General features: G+C 47.3%; 1 protein-coding gene across 1 annotated transcript in view; it reads left to right on the top strand.

Moving 5' to 3' along the window:
* The window catches only part of elovl7a (ELOVL fatty acid elongase 7a), a 104,800-nt gene that overhangs the window by 53,694 nt on the left and 31,741 nt on the right, over positions 1-19,365 (top strand). Inside the window, exons 2-3 of the mRNA XM_085971557.1 lie at positions 9,925-10,024; positions 10,698-10,888. Of these exons, the coding sequence (XP_085827683.1) occupies positions 9,961-10,024; positions 10,698-10,888 (255 nt within the window). The 5' untranslated portion in view covers positions 9,925-9,960. The remainder of the gene's footprint in view (positions 1-9,924; positions 10,025-10,697; positions 10,889-19,365) is intronic.

Consider the following 19,365-nt stretch of genomic DNA (forward strand, 5'->3'; position numbering starts at 1 on the left):
TGGAAGGGACTTTGTGCATCTGAGGCCCTGTCACCTATTGCATCGGTGATACTCCAAATCCCACCTTCATCAGCGGCCTCTGAACGAAACTGGTCACTTTTTGGGAATACGCATACAAAGGTGCGCAACAGGCTGACTAACAAGAGAGTGGAGAAACTGGTGGCTATCCGGGCGAACCTACAGAAGTGTCCACCACACAGCTAGACACTGACACAGAGGAGGAAATGGACATGTCAGAGTCAGAGAATCAGGAGGAGCAATGAGGAGTAGAAGACTCAGAAGACTCATGAGTAGAAGACTCAAAGGGACAAAATAAGGACAAATTACAGGCTAAATAAGCTGACGCTCTTTTTATTTTATTTTAGATGGGTCTTTTTTGTGGGGGTTCAATAAAGTTCAAAATTATAACCTAAATAAAGTTTTGAAAGCCTGTTTTTATTTGTATGGAACAGTATGTCTATTTTGACGACAAAGATAATATAAGGGTCAGAGACAAAAACCATCAGTGTGCAAAAAAACTCTAAATTCCCATAAATTCCTGAAAATTCCCATGGAAAGTTTCCTCTTTTAAAAATTCCCAGAATTTTGCAACCCTAATCACGTGGAGTGAATCGAATAGGTTGAAGACTGGTTTCTGTGATGGTGGGGACCTTGGGAGGGAGGCCAAGATGGATCATCCACTTGGCACTTCTGGCTGAAGATGGTTGCCAACGCTTCAGCCTTGTCTTTTGCACTCACGTGCTGGGTTCCGTCATCCTGTAGTTATTGGGAAAGTCATATTGAAAATTTTTATCTATTTGATAGGAGGGATTTTGGTTTAATTTGTTCCTGTGAAGTTAAATTCGGTTTGCAAAGAGTTATTAAATCTTAGCGAGTGAGAGGAAAATTTAGCACTAATTAGTTGGAGTGCCAGCTGAATTGGGTGTGTATTCTCGTGTACCACACTGCTTTTGGAGTCATTGGAGGCTGTTGGTCATAGGAACAACAGAGTAGGCCATTCAGCCCCTAGAGTCCATTCAATTGGTGAAGTGCTTTGTGACCTCATCACTGAACAGCCTCACTCCAATTTTTTGGTTACCCCCCCCACCCCCCCTTGTTCTTGGCTCTCCCACGAGAGGAACTAGCTTCTCTCCAATGTTTCCTTTAAGCTGTGCAGGCCGCTTGCTGGCTTTCTAATGGAAAAACCACGTGCGGAAATTTGAATGGGCCGTACAGCGCACATACCCCCACCCCCACCCCAAATTAGAGGGAACATTGCTTCTCTTTATCTACCCTATCGACTCCTTCAATCATCTTAAACACATCAATTAGATCGTTACCTTCATCTTCTATATGCGGGAATACAAGCCATGTCTGTGCAACCTGCTTTCATAACTTAACCCTTTTAGCCCCGGTATCATTCTGGTGAATCTGCGCTGCAGCCCCTCCAAGGCCAGTATATCCTTCCTGAGGTGTAGTGCCCAAAACTGAATGCAGTGCTCCAGGTGTGGTCTGACCAGAGCGCTCTAACATAACTTCCACCCCTTTTGTATTCCAGCCCTCTTGAGATAAAAGCCAACAATCTATTATTAACCTTTATAATATTTTGTTCCTGCCCACTAGCTTTTAGTGATTTCTGTACTTGGACCTGAAATCTCTCTGCTTCTCCAGAGTTCCTAGCTTCTCGCCATTTAGAAAATACTCTGATCTATCTTTCTTGGGTCCAAAGTGATGACCTCACACTTCCCCACATTGAACTCCAGCTGCCACAGTTTTACCCACTCACTTAATCTATCAATGTTCCATTGCAACTTTCTGTTCCCATCTGCACTACTCACTGTGCCAACTAACTTAGTGTCACCAGAAAACTTAGATATACAGCTCTATTATTTCATCCAAGTCATTTATTTATAAATATAGTGAAAAGTTGAGGCCCCGGTACAGATCCCTGGGGGACACCACTAGTCACATCCTGCCAATTTGATTAGATATCCCTACTCTCCACTACCTCCTAACCAATCCCCGACATAAAGCAATAAGTTGCCTCCAGTTCCATGCTCTTTTTTTAAGTCTCTTGTGTGAAAGGTTGTTGAATGCCTTGTCCTATTCTAGAACAGTTGGAGATTTTCAAGACTGAGCGAAATAGTTTTGTTTGGCAGGAAGGGATATGGAGCAACGGTGGGTAAAGATCAGCCATGATTTAATTGAATGGCAGAACAGAGTCAAGTGGCTGAATGGCCGACTCCTGTTCCTATGTTCCTCAATTACAGGGCTGAGGGAGGAGTCGGAGGTCAAGTTTATCCATTTTTCTGAACAAATCAGTTGAGAGATCGGGAGGTCTCACTTCCTGTACTGCTGACCATAACCAAGAGCAAATCCAGCTAATCTATTTTGATATGCAGAACATTCAGAAATTGGTAAATCTTGCTGTGAAAGTGGTATTCTGTTCATGCATAGGAACAGGAGTAGGCCATTCAGCCCCTCAAGCTTGTTCTGTCATCCAGGTGAGATCATGGTTGATCTGTATCTTAAACTCCAACCTCCCAGCTTGGCTCCATATCCTTTTTATTCCCTTGTCTATTGAACTCCGATTTAAAATGAATTGAGCTTGCGTTACTGCTTTTTGGGGGAGAGTGTTCCACCCTTTGTGAAGAAGTGTTTGTTAACTTCTCTCCTGAATGGCCTGGCTCTGATTTAAGGTCATGTTCCCTTGTCCTAGACTCTCCACCAGCGGGAAAAGTTTATCTCCTATTATATTAATTAATTTCAAAATCCTAAAAACCTCCAATCAAGTCACCCCTTAACCTTCTATAGTCCAGGGAATACAAGCCTAGTTTAGGTAATCTCTCTTCCTAATCTAACCCTTGGAGCCCTGGTATCATTCTGGGGAATCTGCGCTGCACCCCTTCCAAGGCCAATATATCCTTGTTAAGGTGCGGTGCTCAGAACTGTACACACTTTTCCAGATGTGGTCTTACCAGTACTTTTTATACACTTCCTCCCCATTTATATTCCAGCCCTCTTGTTATAAAGACTAACGTTCCATTAGCCTCTTTGATTTTTTTTTGTAGCTGGCCATTACATTTTAGTGATCAGTGTACATGGACCCCTAAATCTATTTGGACCTTCATTGTTCCTAGCTTCTCCCAATTTAAATAACACTCAGTAATAACTCATTCACGTATCTTATTTATAATAAACCAATTTGTTGGTATACAGCTATACTTCATTTTGAGTGTTTCTGAAAAGAGAAAGCACCTGGAGGTCATAGAATCTAGTTCACGCAACAAAGGGTCTTTGTATGACTCGAGGGTCATCATAAGAACATGGAGCTGGAGTAGGCTGTTTGGCATTTCGAGCCTGCTCCGCCATTCAACAAAATCATGGTTGATCTTCTCCCTCAACTCCACCTTCCCGCACGATCCCCATATCCCTTAATTCCCTTCGTTCCCAAAAATTTATTGACCTCTGTCTTGAATATACTCAACGACTGAGCGTCCACTGCTCTCTGGGGTAGAGAATTCCAAAGATTCACCACCCTTCGAGTGAAGAAATTTCTCCTCATCTCAGTCCTAAATGGCCTACCCCTTATTCTAAGACTGTGACTCCATGTTCTAGATTCCCAAGCCAGGAGAAACATTTTCTCAGCATTAACCCTGTCAAGCCCCTTAAGAATTCTATATGTTTCAGTTAGATAACCTCTCATTCTTCTAAACTCTGGGGAATATAGGCCTGGTCTACTCAATCTCTCTTCATAGGGCAATCCCCCTCATCCCAGGAACCAGCCTAGTGAACCTTTGTTGCACTCCCTCGAAGGTAAGTATGTCTTTCCTTGGGTAAAGAGACCAGAATTGTGCACAGTACTCCAGCTGTGGCCTCACCAATGCCCTGTATAATTGTAGTAAGATTTCTTTACTCTTGTACTCTAATCCCTTTGTAACAAAAGCTAACATACCATTTGCTTTCCTAATTGCTTGCTGTACCTGCATGTTAACTTTCTGTGATTCATGTACAAGGACACCCAGGTCCCTCTGAATGCAAACATTTCCCAGTCTCTCTCCATTCAAAAACATTCTGCTTTTTGTTTTTCCTACCAAAATGGAACTTCACACTTCCCCACATTGTATTCCATTTGCCATGTTCTTGCCCACTCAGTCAACCTGTCGATATATCTCTCTGCAGCCCCTTTGCGTCCTCCTCACTGCTTACTTTCCCACCTAACTTTGTATCATCAGCAAACCTGGATACGTTACACTCAGTCCCTTCATCTAAGTCATTCATATAGATTGTAAATAGCTGAGGCCCAAGCACAGATCCTTGCGGTACCCCACTAGTTACAGCCTGCCAACCTGAAAAGTCCCATTTATTCTTACTCTGTTTTCTGTCCATTAACCAATCCTCCATCCATGCTAATATATTACCCCCAATCCCTTGAGTCCTAATTTTGTGTAACAACTTCTTGCATGGCACCTTATCAAATGCTTTTTGAAAATCCAAATACACTACATCCACTGGTTCCCCCTTATCCATCCTACTAGTTACATCTTCTATCTATATATATAAAAGGATACATCTGTCTGTCTGTCATTCCGTCTGTCTGTCTGTATTGAATTAACTCGAAAGTTATAGAGCGTACCTACACGTGCGTTATGTCGAAAGAAAGCTGACGATTCCAGAACCGTCCTAAGCGTATTTACGTTTCGGCCGGACAAGAATTGCACCCGCGGTATCCAAAAAACGTTCAACATTCCGCTCATTATCCGCTCATTAGCATCGAGTGACGTCGAGGTTGACCAATCGTACGGCGGGTTCCTGGCGCGTGCGGCCGGGCCCTCCTACGGTCGAGTGACGGGACGATTGACCAATCCTACACTTCGGTGACCTGACGGTCCACCAATCAGTGCGTGTGTGGGTGGGCCTTATTGTTCTGAACCGAGGTGAGTCGCCGCCATCTTGATTCCAAACTTTTCCTTTCTTTTTCCCGCTTTCTGCGTGTTTCTTTTCAAATCTATATTTCCAGCAAAAAAAAGTTGCTTTTAAAAGACAAATTGTTTTTTAAAAAAGTTAATTAATTTGCAAATCTTTTGTCTAACCTCCCCTCCCCTCCCTCCCTCCCCCCTTCCTCCTCCCCTCCTCCCCCTCCCCTCCCCTCCCCTCCCCCTCCCCCTCTCCCTCCCCTCCCTCCCCCCAGTCGCTGTCTCTCTTCCCCCCAGTCGCTCTCTCTCTTCTCCCCAGTCGCGCTCTCTCTTCCCCCCCAGTCGCGCGCTCTCTCTCTCTCTCTTCCAACAACAACATGCCCTCGAAAAAGCCTCGACACTGCCGGGCACTCCAGCTAGTCCTCAATAATAGATTTGTCAAACACGATTTCCCTTTCATAAAACCATGTTGACTCTGCCTAATCATATTACGATTTTCTAAGTGCCCTGTTACCACATCCCTAATAATAGATTCTAGCATTTTGCCTACTACTGATGTCCGGCTAACTGGCCTATAATTCCCCATTTTTTCTCTTCCTCCTCAAATAGTGGGGTTATGTTTGCTACCTTCCAATCCTTGGGGACTGTTTTAAAATCTAAGGAATTCTGGAAGATTAATACCAGTGCATCCACTATCTCTGCAGCTACCTCTTTTAAAACCCTAGGATGCAGGTCGTCGGGTCATGGGGATTTTGTCGTCACTTAGTCCCATTAATTTCTCCAGTACTATGTCTTTACTTATACTGATTTCTTTAAGTTTATCATTCTCTCTAGACCCTTGGTTCCCTATTATTTCCGGAATGATTTTTGTGAAGACCAATACAATGTATTTGTTTAATGTCTCTGCCATTTCCTTATTGCCCATTATAATTTCTCCTGTCTCTGCCTATAATGGGCCCACATTTCCTGTGGCAACACAGAAACACAGAAACCTCACAGTACAGATAGAGGCCATTTCGGCCCATCGAGCCTGCACCGACACATATCCCACCCGATCCCCGTAACCCCTACACCAACACATATCCCACCCTATCCCCGTAACCAATCCCCCTAACACTAAGGGTCAATTTTTATCATAGCCAATCAACCTAACCCGCACATCTTTGGACTGTGGGAGGAAACCGGAGCACCCGGAGGAAACCCACGCAAACACGGGGAGAATGTGCAAACTCCACACAGACAGTCACCCGAGGCTGGATTCGAACCCGGGTCCCTGGCGCTGTGAGGCAACAGTGCTAACCACTATGCCACCGTGCAAAACATATTTGTTCCCTCTTTTTGTTTCCAGGATGGATGTGGGGTGAATTGTAGTTTTTACATTATCCTTCAGTCAGATAGTTGTGACTGCTTCGGAGTTTATATGGTCCTCACAGAACACCCACATACCAGTGTGAAAAAAGTGGGTATGTGGAATGTGAAGTATTTTAATGTAGGCTGCTTCAAGGCTTAAGTATTTTGAAAAACCTGTTTTCTTAAGTAAACTGATTAGTATGTCTGCCATGTTTTGTGCTCAATTTTACAAAGATTCAGAAGGATTTGCTTTTTTTAGTTGGAACCATAGAAGTTTACAGGAGAAGAGGGAGCCATTTGATCTGGCTTTTTTTGCTAAAGCAATCCAAAACTATTCTCGCTGCCCTGCTATCTCCCCATTGTCCTGCATCTTCTATGCATTAAATAGTCACCATCTCTTCCTTTCAAACGATGCCATGGTCTGCCCCTCAGCCACTCTCTGACAAAGAATTCCATGCTTTAACCTTCTTTGTGTAAATAACCTCTCACTCCTATTTTAAATTGATTTCATTATTGACTCCCCAACTAGAGGAAATAGCTGTGCAGGAAGGAGATACAATAGGTTAGTGAAAATGGTACTGACTAGAAACTGAGATTTGAGTTCAAATCCCATCATGGCAAGTTAAAGAATTGAATTCCATACTCCAATAACTCTTCATAAAGAAATACCTCCTAACCTCTTTCCAGACTCAACCATTGAAACTTGATCCCTTCATCAGAATCCCCAACTAGAGGAATTTTTTTTCAATATTCACTCCTTCATAATTTTAAAACCTCAATTAAATCTGCTCATAGCTTTGTCTGCTTCAGTAAAATAGTACCAGTATCTTAAGTGTCTCATAACCAGTTTATCGTCCCTAGGATAATCCTGATAAATCTCTGTCTGCTTTTTATGGTTTTAATGCCTTTTCTGTAATTGACACCCAAAACTTCACAGTACTCATAATGGTGGCCAAGCAATTATTCAAATGTATCAATGCCCTCAAACGCTATGGGCTGGATTTTCATTCGGCAGTCGGGAAGGAGGCGTGACTACAACTTTTGGGTTTTAGTCCCGCCTCCATCGACGTCCGGCCAATCGACGCGATTTTCCCTTGATTGACCTTGTTGAGCCCGCCCAGCGGGCTCAGCAGGCCAATTATGGGCCACCTGGCAACAGGTGACGTCACAGACTGAAATTTCATCTGTCAAGAATTTTTGACAGATGAAATATCAGTGTTTCACAGCTGTTTGAAGCTGTCAAACACTGAGGGGTAGATTTTCCCGAACCTGTCGGGAAGAAGGCGGGACTTCCCCTTTCAGGTTTTTGACCCGCCTACTTCGACGTCTGGCCAATCCGCGCGATTTTCCCTTGATTGACCTTGTTGAGCCCGCCCAGCGGGCTCAGCAGGCCAATTAAGGGCCACCCGGCAACAGGTGACGTCACAGGCTGAAATTTCATCTGTCAAGAGTTTTTGACAGATGAAATATCAGTGTTTCACAGCTGTTTGAAGCTGTCAAACACTGACAGTCTGAGTTCTACCATGAGTCATTCTGCACAGACTCAGTTAGAACTCTTACCGGCACTCAAAGCTGAAGGCTGTCACTTTTCACAGATCGCAGCCGTTCAGCTTTAAGTAATGGCTGAGTGATGCGCTCCCGACGGCTACAGGAAGAAAGGCTGTGAAGGTAAGTACAGGTAAGTAAAAGTTCTTTACACACTTTAGACACACCAAACACACTTACCTTTACACTCATGCACCCATCACTCACCTGAGCACCGACATCGCGACTCCTCCAACTCCTTCAACCCGACGGCCCGCCTGCTCTAACCTGGCGTGGTTTGGAGCCATTGGGAAACCCACACAAAACCCCTCAAAATAGGGATTAGGCTAAAAACTGCCTGTTAACTACCTGTTAATAGGCAGTTAATTGGCACTAATCCCTTCCCGCCTGGTTTTGGCGGGTCCCAGTGTGGGGCGGGTACCCGCCGCCCCTGAAACTTACGTGGGGCGGGGTTTTGGGCGGGATGGTGTCGGGACCCCCAAATTCAGGATTTCCCCCCCCCCCCCACATGCCTGAAACCCCGCCTGACGGCTCCACGAAAATCTAGCCCTGACAGTCTGACTTCTAACCTGAGTCCTTCTACGCAGACTCAGTTAGAACTGTCACCGGCACTGAAAGCTGAAGGCTGTCACTTTTGACAGATCGCAGCCATTCAGCTTTCAGTGCCGGCTGAGTGATGGACTCCCGACGCCTAGAGGAAGAAAGGCTGTTAAGGTAAGTACAGGTAATTTAAACTTCTTTACACACTTTAGACACACCAAACACACTTACCTTTGCACTCATGCACCCATCACTCACCTGTACACCGACATCTCGACCTCTCCAAGTCCTTCAACCCGACGGCCCGCCTGCTCTAACCTGGCGTGGTTTGTAGCTGTCGGGAATCCCACACAACACCCCTCAAAATAGGGATTAGGCTAAAAACTGCCTGTTAACTACCTGTTAACAGGCAGTTAATTGGCACTAATCCCTTTCCGTCTCGGGTCGGTGGGTCCCAGTGCGGGGCGGGTACCTGCCTCCTCTGAAACTTACATGGAGGCGGGTTTTGGGCGGGATGGTGTCGGGACCCCCGAATTCGGGATTTTTGCCCCCCGCACGCCTAACAGCCCGCCTCACGGCACACTGAAAATCTGGCCCTATATCTCTATGTATCAAACCCAAACTGCTACTGCCTTTTGTATGCCTTTAGTAGTACTGCAGAAAATTCTATTTAAAAGTTATTTGGTTCTATGTCAGTTTGGTTTTATCCTTAAACTGCATTAAAGGGACTTGTACATGACTGGTTGAAATTTTATTCTGATCCTGTTTTCTGGAAATTGCTGCACTGAACAGTACACATGAAATCATTTTCTCTTTCTTCCTTTTCTCTTGCCCTCGTGCTCTCTACAATTAGTATTGAATTTTAAAATGTTTTTCTTAAAAAAAACTGCAGATCTAATGGGATATAATTATTTCTTGCAAAGTATAAAGCTAACATTCACCTGGTTAATGAAGTATCCTATATATTGTCCAATTCTAGGCACCACACTTTAGGAAGGATGTGAAGGCTTTGGAGAGGGTACAGAAGAGATTTACTAAAATGGTTCCAGGGATGAGTGATTACAGTTATGTGGATAGACAAGAGAAGTTGGGGTTGTTCTCCTTGGAGCAGAGAAGGCTAAGAGGAGATTTGATAGAGGTGTTGAAAATCATGAAGGGTTTGGAGTAACTAAAAAGAAACTGTTTCCAGTGGCTGAAGGGTCAATAACCAGAGGGCACAGATTTAAGGTGATTGGCAAAAGAACCAGAGGCGACATGAGAAAAAACTTATTTACGCAATGAGTGGTTAGGATTTGGAATACCCGATAGTGTGGTGGATACAGATTCAATAGCAGCCTTCAAAAGGGAATTGGATAATACTTGGAGAAAAAACTGCAGTGATATGGGGAGAGAGCAGGTGAGTGAGACAAACTGGGTCGTTCTTGGAAAGAGCCGGCGTAGCCTCGATGGGCCGTACTATATGCTTCTGTGCTGTACTATTCTATGATTCTGTGCTGTACTTTTGTGGTGCTCTTGAAATAAAGTTGGTATTTCATTACCCCCGCCCCCAATAATGGGACCTTTTATAGGAACTAAACTTATATTTTAATTGCAGGACTTAAGTACTCTCGAGTAGAATTTTGTGCTGGAAATGTCTTTCAAAGAACTGACATCCAGAGCGGTGCTGCTATATGATGAGTGGCTTAAAGATGCAGGTAAGTGTCTTTTAATGGAGGTAAGAAATGGGAAGAGCTTGTCATGGTATTGTTTAGATATTGGCATACCTTTGAACGTATTATATCATATAATTGTGTATATGGTACTGAAAGCCCTTTTTTATTATTTTCAACTTGAGCGGGGTCAAAGCAAACTCCCTGCAATAAGAATTTTTCATAATCTCTGGCAATAACTTGCCCAATATTTATTCAAAGCTGATTAATATTGAGTTTTGCATTGCATTTTATTGCAAAACAACATACTATGACACTCCATGTGAGCTGGGTGGAGTCAGTAAAAGCAAAGTTTCACAATTTTTCTGTTGGTTGAGGGTGGTGTCTTCATGCTGAAGTACAGTTTATGAGGGTGTCAGCAGCTCTTTGGCACTGCACCAACTTGTTGCCAGTTTTTATGTGACTCAGGTGTGAGTCAGCAGACCTCCATTATTTGGGATGGGGCAACATTCTATCAAAATGTGATCCTGGCCTTGAGAGGCTCTATGCTGAGAGCGAGTTTCAATATTTGTTAAATGAATTGTGCACTCGGCCTTTAGGAGAACTAAAGCCTTCGTCATTCATTTTAGGAGCAGTGTAAGTTATGAAGTTGGAGCAAAGCAGAACTAAAATGAACAACTATTTCTGTGCTAAAAGGGGTTCTTATTTCATTTTGCAGATCCCAGAGTTGGAGACTGGCCATTAATGTCTTCTCCACTCCCACAAACAGTTATCCTCGGAGCCTACATCTACTTTGTAACGTTATTTGGACCAAAACTAATGGAGAACAGGAAGCCATTGAACTTGAAGCAAATAATGATTGTGTACAATTTTTCCATGGTGATCTTTTCAATGTATATGTGTTATGAAGTAAGTATTTTCTGGCTGTAATTTGACTACTTTTGTAAAACTTGCACCTTGTCGATGACTGTTGATCAGATTTGATATGTTGAATTTGCACTTTATAGCAGGAAGGGCTCGATATATGAGAGAATTAAACTATTCATATTTCCTAGTGTGTGAGAGCACACTGCATGTTGCTCTCATCTCTATCTTAGATTCGCTTGTTCCCAGTGAAAAACTCTCCCACCCTTGCTTCCCCCCCCCCCCCCGCCGCCCCCCCTCCCCCGCAGTACAACATACATTTTCACTTTCCTCAAATCTGACGAGTGCAAGTTTAAGTCTCCTTGGTACGCATTCGGCCTAGTCATCCGTTGAGCACTACTGTTTGTTTGGCTTGCCTCCACCAAAGCCACTACCATCATGCTAAAGGGCAAGTGTAACACCCAGGTGCTCTTCCTCTCTATAACCAATTGCCTCCATAAACTCCTCCCCATGGCTCCTTTGTTGGGCTGCCCTCATAGCTCCATCCCTCCGCACAAACACGAAATGCAGGAAGCTCATGGATTTCTTCATCGGGATCAAGACTTTCTGTGCAGCTGCCTTCCAAAATACCAGTCTCGCGCTCGCTCGCCTTGATCCCTGGCTTTGCAGCTTCCTGCTCCCTCAATCATCTTCCCACTCAACTGACCAAGCAAACTCACCTTTCTAGCTGTATTGCTAGCTCGATGTAATCAACAGGGTTTTTTTCTCTTTTCTCATGCATATTCCCAAGTTCCTCAAATGTTTCATCATCTCCCGTTCCCAGCTCTGTGCCCATCTCTCCCATAACTCTGTTCGACTCCCTCTAGTCCACCTTCAAACTACTTGAGCACCAAACTCACAAATAACATTATCCGACTGTCCTGCTTTATCACTTCTCTATCTTCTGAATTTTCAAATAGTCAAGTGCCATTGACCTTCAACACCTGTTGTCTAACTTTGTTGGGTTGCCCCCATAGCTCTATTCCTACTTAACCAAACATAGCCATCACATCTCCACCAATAGCTTCTCTTCCCTTCCCTACATCGTAAGCTTGAGTCACCCACAGATTTGTCCTCGCGCGCCGCCTTTCATTATTACATGCTGTCCCTCGGTGACACAATATACAAGCCTGAGGTCAGCTTTGATGACATGCCGCTCGATCTAACCACCACCTTCTTTGCATCTTCTTTGATTCCTCAACTGCCTCTGTGTGGTCACACTGCTTGTCCAACATCCAGATTTGAGTCACAGCTTCCTCCAACTCAACAGGAACACCGAAACTGCCATCTTCAGCCCTCTCCCTGGCCTTTGTCTCAAGTTGAACCAATATGTTTCCAACCATGAGGCATCCTGTTTAATTTTGAGCTGCATTTCACATCCCATATTCTCTCTCTGTCTGCCTATTTTCACCTTTACAACATTGCCCATATCTGCCCCATTACCACTAAATCCCCTATCTTTGCCTTTGTCACTTCCAGAGTTCTCCACTCCAATCCTCGTCTTGCCGACCTCTTCCTCCAATTTGTGGAAGACTCTGTCGGATACCTCCTGTCCCACTTCCCGCAATGATGCAGACATTGCAATCGGTGAGGAGGACTGTGAAATATTAGATGAAATAAACATAGTGAAAGAGGAAGTATTAAGGGGTTTAGCATCTTTGAAAGTGGATAAATCCCCAGGCCCAGATGAAATGTATCCCAGACTGTTGAGAGAAGTAAGGGAGAAATAGCAGGAGCTCTGACCATCATTTTCCAATCCTCTCTGTCTACAGGTGTGGTGCTGGAGGACTGCTAACATGGTACCGTTGTTTAAAAAGGGAGAAAGGGATAGACTGAGTAATTACAGGCCAGTCAGCCTAACCTCGGTGGTGGGCAAATTATTGGAAAGAATTCTGAGGGAGAGGATAAATCTTCATTTAGAAAGACATGGATTAATCAGGAACAGTCAGCATGGATTTGTTAAGGGATGGTCATGTCTTACTAACTTGATTGAATTTTTTGAGGAGGCTCGATGAGGGTAGTGTATTTGATGTAGTCTATATGGATTTTAGTAAGGCTTTTGATAAGGTCCCGCATGGCAGACTGATCACGAAAGTAAAAGCCCATGGGATTCAAGGAAAAAGTAGCAGGTTGGATCTGAAATTGGCTCAGAGGCAGGAAACAAATGGTAATGGTCAAAGGGTGTTTTTGTGACTGGAAGGCTATTTCCAGTGGGGTTCCACAGGGCTCAGTACTGCGTCCTTTGCTTTTTGTGGTATATATCAATGATTTGGACTTGAATGTAGGAAGTATGATTGATAATGAAGAAGGCTGCAGACTGCAGGAAGATATCAATGGACTAGTCAGGTGGGCAGAACAGTGGCAAATGGAATTCAATCTGGGGAAGTGTGAGTTAATGCATTTGGGAAGGGCTAACAAGGCAAGGGAATACACTATAAATGGTAGGACACTGAAGTGCAGAGGATCAGAGATCCTTGGAGTGCATGTCCACAGATCCCTGAAGGTAGCAGGTCAGATAGCTAAGGTGGTGAAGAAAGGCATACGGGATACTTGCTTTTATTAGCCAAGGCATAGAATACAAAAGCAGGGAGGTTATGCTTGAACTGTATAAAACACTAGTTAGGCCGCAGCTAGATTATTGTGTGCAGTTCTGGTCACCACATTACAGGAAGGATGTGATTGCACTAGAGAGGGTGTAGAGGAGATTTACGAGGATGTTGCCTGAGCTGGGGAATTTTAGCTATGAGGAAAGATTGGATAGGCTGGGGTTGTTTTCTTTGGAACAGAGGAGGCTGAGGGGAGACCTAATTGAGGTGTGTAAAATTATGAGGGGCCTAGATAGTGTGGATAGGAGGGACCTATTTCCCTTAGCAGAAGGGTCAATAATCAGGGGGCATAGATTTAAAGTAATTGGTCAGAGGTTGAGAGGGGAGTTGAGGAGAAATGTTTTCACCCAGAGGGTGGTGGGGGTCTGGAACTCGCTGCCTGAAAGGATGGTAAAGGCAGAAACACTCATCACATTTAAAAAGTACTTGGATATTCACTTGAAGTGCCGTAACCTACAAGGCTACGGACCAAGTGCTGGAAAGTGGGATTAGGGTGGATAGCTCTTTGTCGGCCGGCGTGGACAAGATGGGCCGAATGGCCTCCTTCTGTGCTGTAACTTTCTATGATTCTATGAACCCTGTCCTCACAGACATACGTTGGCTCTCTGCCCTCCAAACCTGTGCCTTAGATTTTAAGAGATTAAACTTATCAATGGCCTTGTCCCACCCTCTCTACAAACTCCTTTTGCCTTCTATTTTTTCTCCTTTACTTCACCATTGGCAGCAAAGCCTTCAGCTGCTTCAGCCATACTCTCTGGAGTACCCTCTGTAAATCCTACCTCTTAGTCTTTTTTTGTCAACATGCATCTCTTCAACTAAACCTGTTCACCCATCATAACCTCTCCCTTTCTGGTTCAGCATCAGTTTTCTTATTGCCTATCGGTGAAGGTAACAAATGCAGCGATTTTCACATTAAAGGTGCTGTATAAAAGCGATTTTAATCATCCCATAGCTTGGGACTTGCTCAAAGGCAATAAGAGTAATTAATGTGGGAAGTGGAGAAATTTTCATTGGTCTGTAGAGAGTGGTCTTTTGAGGCTGAGGGATAAAGTAAAGACAGGTTTGCTGACCTTCAGGTTGTGCTGTTTGTAACCTAGAAGTGTTTAATATAGTTCACTGGTTCTTCCATTTTCCAACACTGGCATGCCTCAACCTTGTCGACATAATAATTTGACTCTTGGGATGAATTTTAAGTAGACAATTGCATTGTTTGAATACCACACCCTCTCCACCACCTTTGATGCCCCAGTCCCTATTAAAACAATTACTCTCTCTCTCACTCTGGCCATTACCCCAGTACGGCCCTCCTCTTCGCTCCCTTAAGTCCAAGGGACACAGATTTGAATGGATATGGCAGCCAACTGGTTTAGCCATTCACTGCCAGATCTGGCTGGACCACATAAAGCATTATCGGGTCCTGCTCTCGTCTGCCAAAACTGCTCACTATTCCAGAATCATTCTGGAATGCAAAGATAACCCCTGGCTTCTATTCTCTGCTGCTAACCATCTTCTTAAACCCCTGTCTCCTCCACCCTCCCCTCTAACCAGAAGTGTGAGGGGCTCATGGACTTCTTTGTAAGATTAAGATTATCCAATCAGCTGCATCTGCCACTTTCTTCCTTGCCCTAGCCCACAGGGCCAAGGTAACCCCCTGCCCTAGCCCACAGGGCCGAGGTTATCCCCTGCCCTAGCCCACAGGGCCGAGGTTATCCCCTGCCCTAGCCCACAGGGCCGAGGTTACCCCCTGCCCTAGCCCACAGGGCCGAGGTTATCCCCTGCCCTAGCCCACAGGGCCGAGGTTATCCCCTGCCCTAGCCCACAGGGCCAAGGTAACCCCCTGCCCTAGCCCACAGGGCCAAGGTTACCCCCTGCCCTAGCCCACAGGGCCAAGGTTACCCCCTGCCCTAGCCCACAGGGCCGAGGTTATCCCCTGCCCTAGCCCACAGGGCCAAGGTAACCCCCTGCCCTAGCCCACAGGGCCGAGGTTATCCCCTGCCCTAGCCCACAGGGCCAAGGTTACCCCCTGCCCTAGCCCACAGGGCCGAGGTTATCCCCTGCCCTAGCCCACAGGGCCAAGGTAACCCCCTGCCCTAGCCCACAGGGCCAAGGTAACCCCCTGCCCTAGCCCACAGGGCCGAGGTTATCCCCTGCCCTAGCCCACAGGGCCAAGGTAACCCCCTGCCCTAGCCCACAGGGCCGAGGTAACCCCCTGCCCTAGCCCACAGGACCGAGGTTACCCCCTGCCCTAGCCCACAGGACCGAGGTTATCCCCTGCCCTAGCCCACAGGGCCAAGGTTACCCCCTGCCCTAGCCCACAGGGCCAAGGTAACCCCCTGCCCTAGCCCACAGGACCGAGGTTATCCCCTGCCCTAGCCCACGGCCAAGGTTATCCCCTGCCCTAGCCCACAGGGCCAAGGTTACCCCCTGCCCTAGCCCACAGGGCCAAGGTTACCCCCTGCCCTAGCCCACAGGACCGAGGTTATCCCCTGCCCTAGCCCACAGGACCGAGGTTACCCCCTGCCCTAGCCCACAGGGCCAAGGTTACCCCCTGCCCTAGCCCACAGGACCAAGGTTACCCCCTGCCCTAGCCCACAGGGCCAAGGTAACCCCCTGCCCTAGCCCACAGGACCGAGGTTATCCCCTGCCCTAGCCCACAGGACCGAGGTTATCCCCTGCCCTAGCCCACAGGGCCAAGGTTACCCCCTGCCCTAGCCCACAGGGCCGAGGTTATCCCCTGCCCTAGCCCACAGGGCCAAGGTTATCCCCTGCCCTAGCCCACAGGGCCAAGGTTACCCCCTGCCCTAGCCCACAGGGCCAAGGTAACCCCCTGCCCTAGCCCTGAACTCTCCTCTTCAGTTTCTCTCCAATCTCCCCTCATGACCTACACACGCTCATTTTGTCAATGAGACCCATTTCCTGCTCCCTGGACCCTATACCCACTAAAGTGCTGACCACCCAACTTCCCTTTCTGTCTCCCATGTTAGCTGACATTGTTAATGGTTCTCTCCTTGGGTACTGTCGCCCTCTCCTTCAAATCTGCCTTCATCACCCCATCTCCTCAAAAAATAAAACAACCCTTCACCCCTCCGTTCTTGCAAACTACCACCCCATCTCCAACCTCCCTTTCCTCTCAAGTCCTTGAACTTGTTGTCACCTCCCAAATTTGTGCCCATCTTTCTCGAAACTCCCATGTTTGAATCCCTCCAATCAGGTTTCCGCCCCTGCCGCAGTACCAAAACAGTTCTCGTCAAAGTCACATGACATCCTTTGTGACTGCAACAAAGGTAAACTATCCCTCAGCCTTCTCGACTTGTCCGCAGCCTTTGACACGATTGACCACTCCATCCTTCTCCAATGCCTCTCCATTGTCGTCAAGCTGGGTAGGACTGCACCCGCCTGGTTCCATTCTTACCTATTGATGCGCTATCAATTACTCATAAAAGACTGAGAGTTAGAAGAGTAACTAAAGGCTTTTATTAACAACAGAATGGAGGTCTGCCTCGCGTGGTCGACCGGTCCAGGATACAAAGGGCTGGGGAGCAGTCACCTTTATACTAGGACCTGTGGGAGGAGTCAGCCGAGGCATGTCCAGGCATGTACACAGTGGAATACAAACAGGACAAACAGGAATACAAACAGTGGTTTACCACATTCACCCCTTGTTTAAAATTGAGTCCGGCGGGGTGAAGTGTATTAAAAGTTAGTGTATTGGAGTCTCTCCGGAGGTCTTGTCTGCCGCTGTGATCGGCGTGGCGACGGCAGGGGTAGTGAAGCTTCCGGAGTCGAGTCCAGCGTAGGCTGTGGCACAGGCGTGTCGTCCTCGTAGATGCCGAGCGGGTCGCGGGGCCCAGGCCTGCCGTCTGCTGGGGCTGGATATCGGACCGTGGGGGGGGGGTGGTAGTGGGTAGTGGGTTACTGCGGCCCCCGAGGGTGCAAGGTCTCTTATGGAGACTGTGTCCTCCCGCCCGTCCGGGTATGCGATGTAAGCATACTGGGGGTTGGCGTGGAGGAGGTCGACCCTCTCGACCAGGGGGTCCGTTTTATGGGTCCTCACGTGTCTTCTCAGTAGGACCGGCCCTGGGGACGTCAGCCATGGCGGTAGCGATGTCCCCAATGTGGACTTTCTTGGGAAGACAAACATTTTCTCATGAGGGGTGGCGTTAGTGGCAGTGCAGAGCAGTGACCGAATAGAGTGGAGCGCATCGGGGAGCACATCCTGCCAGCGGGAGGTTGGAAGGCCCCTAGACTTTAAGGCTAGCAGGACGGCCTTCCAAACTGTCGCATTTTCTCTTTCCACCTGTCCGTTCCCCCGGGGGTTGTAACTGGTGGTCCTGCTTGTGGCAATACCCCTAGTTAGCAGGTACTGACGGAGTTCGTCGCTCATAAACGATGAGCCCCGGTCGCTATGGATATAGCTGGGGAAGCCGAACAGGGTGAAGAGGTTGTTCAGACATTTAATGACCGTGGCACTGGTCATGTCCGGGCAGGGGAAGGCGAACGGGAAACTGGAGTACTCATCAATAATATTGAGGAAGTACACATTGCGGTCGGAGGAGGGGAGAGGCCCTTTAAAATCAACGCTCAGGCGCTCGAAGGGGCGAGTGGCTTTTATCAGGTGGGCCCTGTCTGGTCTATAAAAGTGCGGTTTGCACTCAGCGCAGACTTGGCAGTTCCTGGTCATGGTCCTGACCTCCTCAATAGAGTAAGGCAGGTTGCGGGCCTTGATGAGGTGGAAGAACCTGGTGACCCCCGGGTGGCAGAGGTCATTGTGGAGGGCCCGCAGTCTATCGATCTGCGCGCTGGCGCAGGTGCCACGCGATAGCGCATCCGGGGGTTCATTTAGCTTCCCGGGCCGGTACAAGATCTCGTAGTTGTAGGTGGAAAGTTCGATTCTCCACCTCAAGATCTTGTCATTTTTGATTTTGCCCCTCTGCTTGTTGTTAAACATAAAAGCAACTGAACGCTGGTCAGTGAGCAGGGTAAATCGTTTTCCGGCCAGGTAGTGCCTCCAATGACGCACAGCCTCCACAATTGCCTGGGCCTCCTTCTCAACAGCGGAGTGTCTGGTCTCCGGGCCTTGGAGGGTTCGTGAAAAGAAGGCCACGGGTCTCCCCGCCTGATTGAGGGTAGCGGCCAGGGCAAAGTCGGACGCATCGCTTTCCACCTGGAAGGGGATGGATTCGTCCACTGCGTGCATGGTGGCTTTGGCAATGTCCTCCTTGATACGGTGGAAGGCTAAGCGGGCCTCTGCCGTCAAGGGAAAAGAGGTGGACTTGATCAGCGGACGGGCCTTGTCCGCATAGTAGGGGACCCACTGGGCGTAATAGGAGAAAAACCCTAGGCACCTCTTCAGGGCCTTGAGGCAGTGGGGCAGTGGAAGTTCCATAAGGGGACGCATCCGGTCGGGGTCGGGGCCGATGACTCCGTGTTCCACAACACAGCCAAGGATGGCGAGGCGGTTTGTGCGGAATATGCACTTCTCCTTGTTATATGTCAGGTTCAGGAGTTGGGCGGTGCGGAGGAATTTTTCGAGGTTTGCGTCATGGTCCTGCAAGTCACAGCCGCAGATGGTCACATTGTCCAGGTATGGGAAAGTGGCCTGCAACGCATTTTGATCGACCATCCGGTCCATCTCCCTTTGGAAGACAGAGACCCCGTTGGTGACGCCAAAGGGAACCCTAAGGAAGTGATAGAGGCGGCCGTTTGCCTCAAAGGCAGTGTACTGGCGGTCCTCAGGGCGGATGGGGAGCTGGTCAATGGTCGAGAAGACGCGGTACTGCGCGATCTGGTTGACCATATCAGCTATACGGGGGAGTGGGTAGGCGTCCAGCAGGGTGTAGCGATTTATTGTCTGGCTGTAGTCGATGACCAGGCGCT

This window comes from Somniosus microcephalus, chromosome 2 (assembly GCF_052327205.1).
Source record: "Somniosus microcephalus isolate GS21.2 chromosome 2, FLI_Smic_1.0, whole genome shotgun sequence".
NCBI lineage: Eukaryota > Metazoa > Chordata > Chondrichthyes > Squaliformes > Somniosidae > Somniosus > Somniosus microcephalus.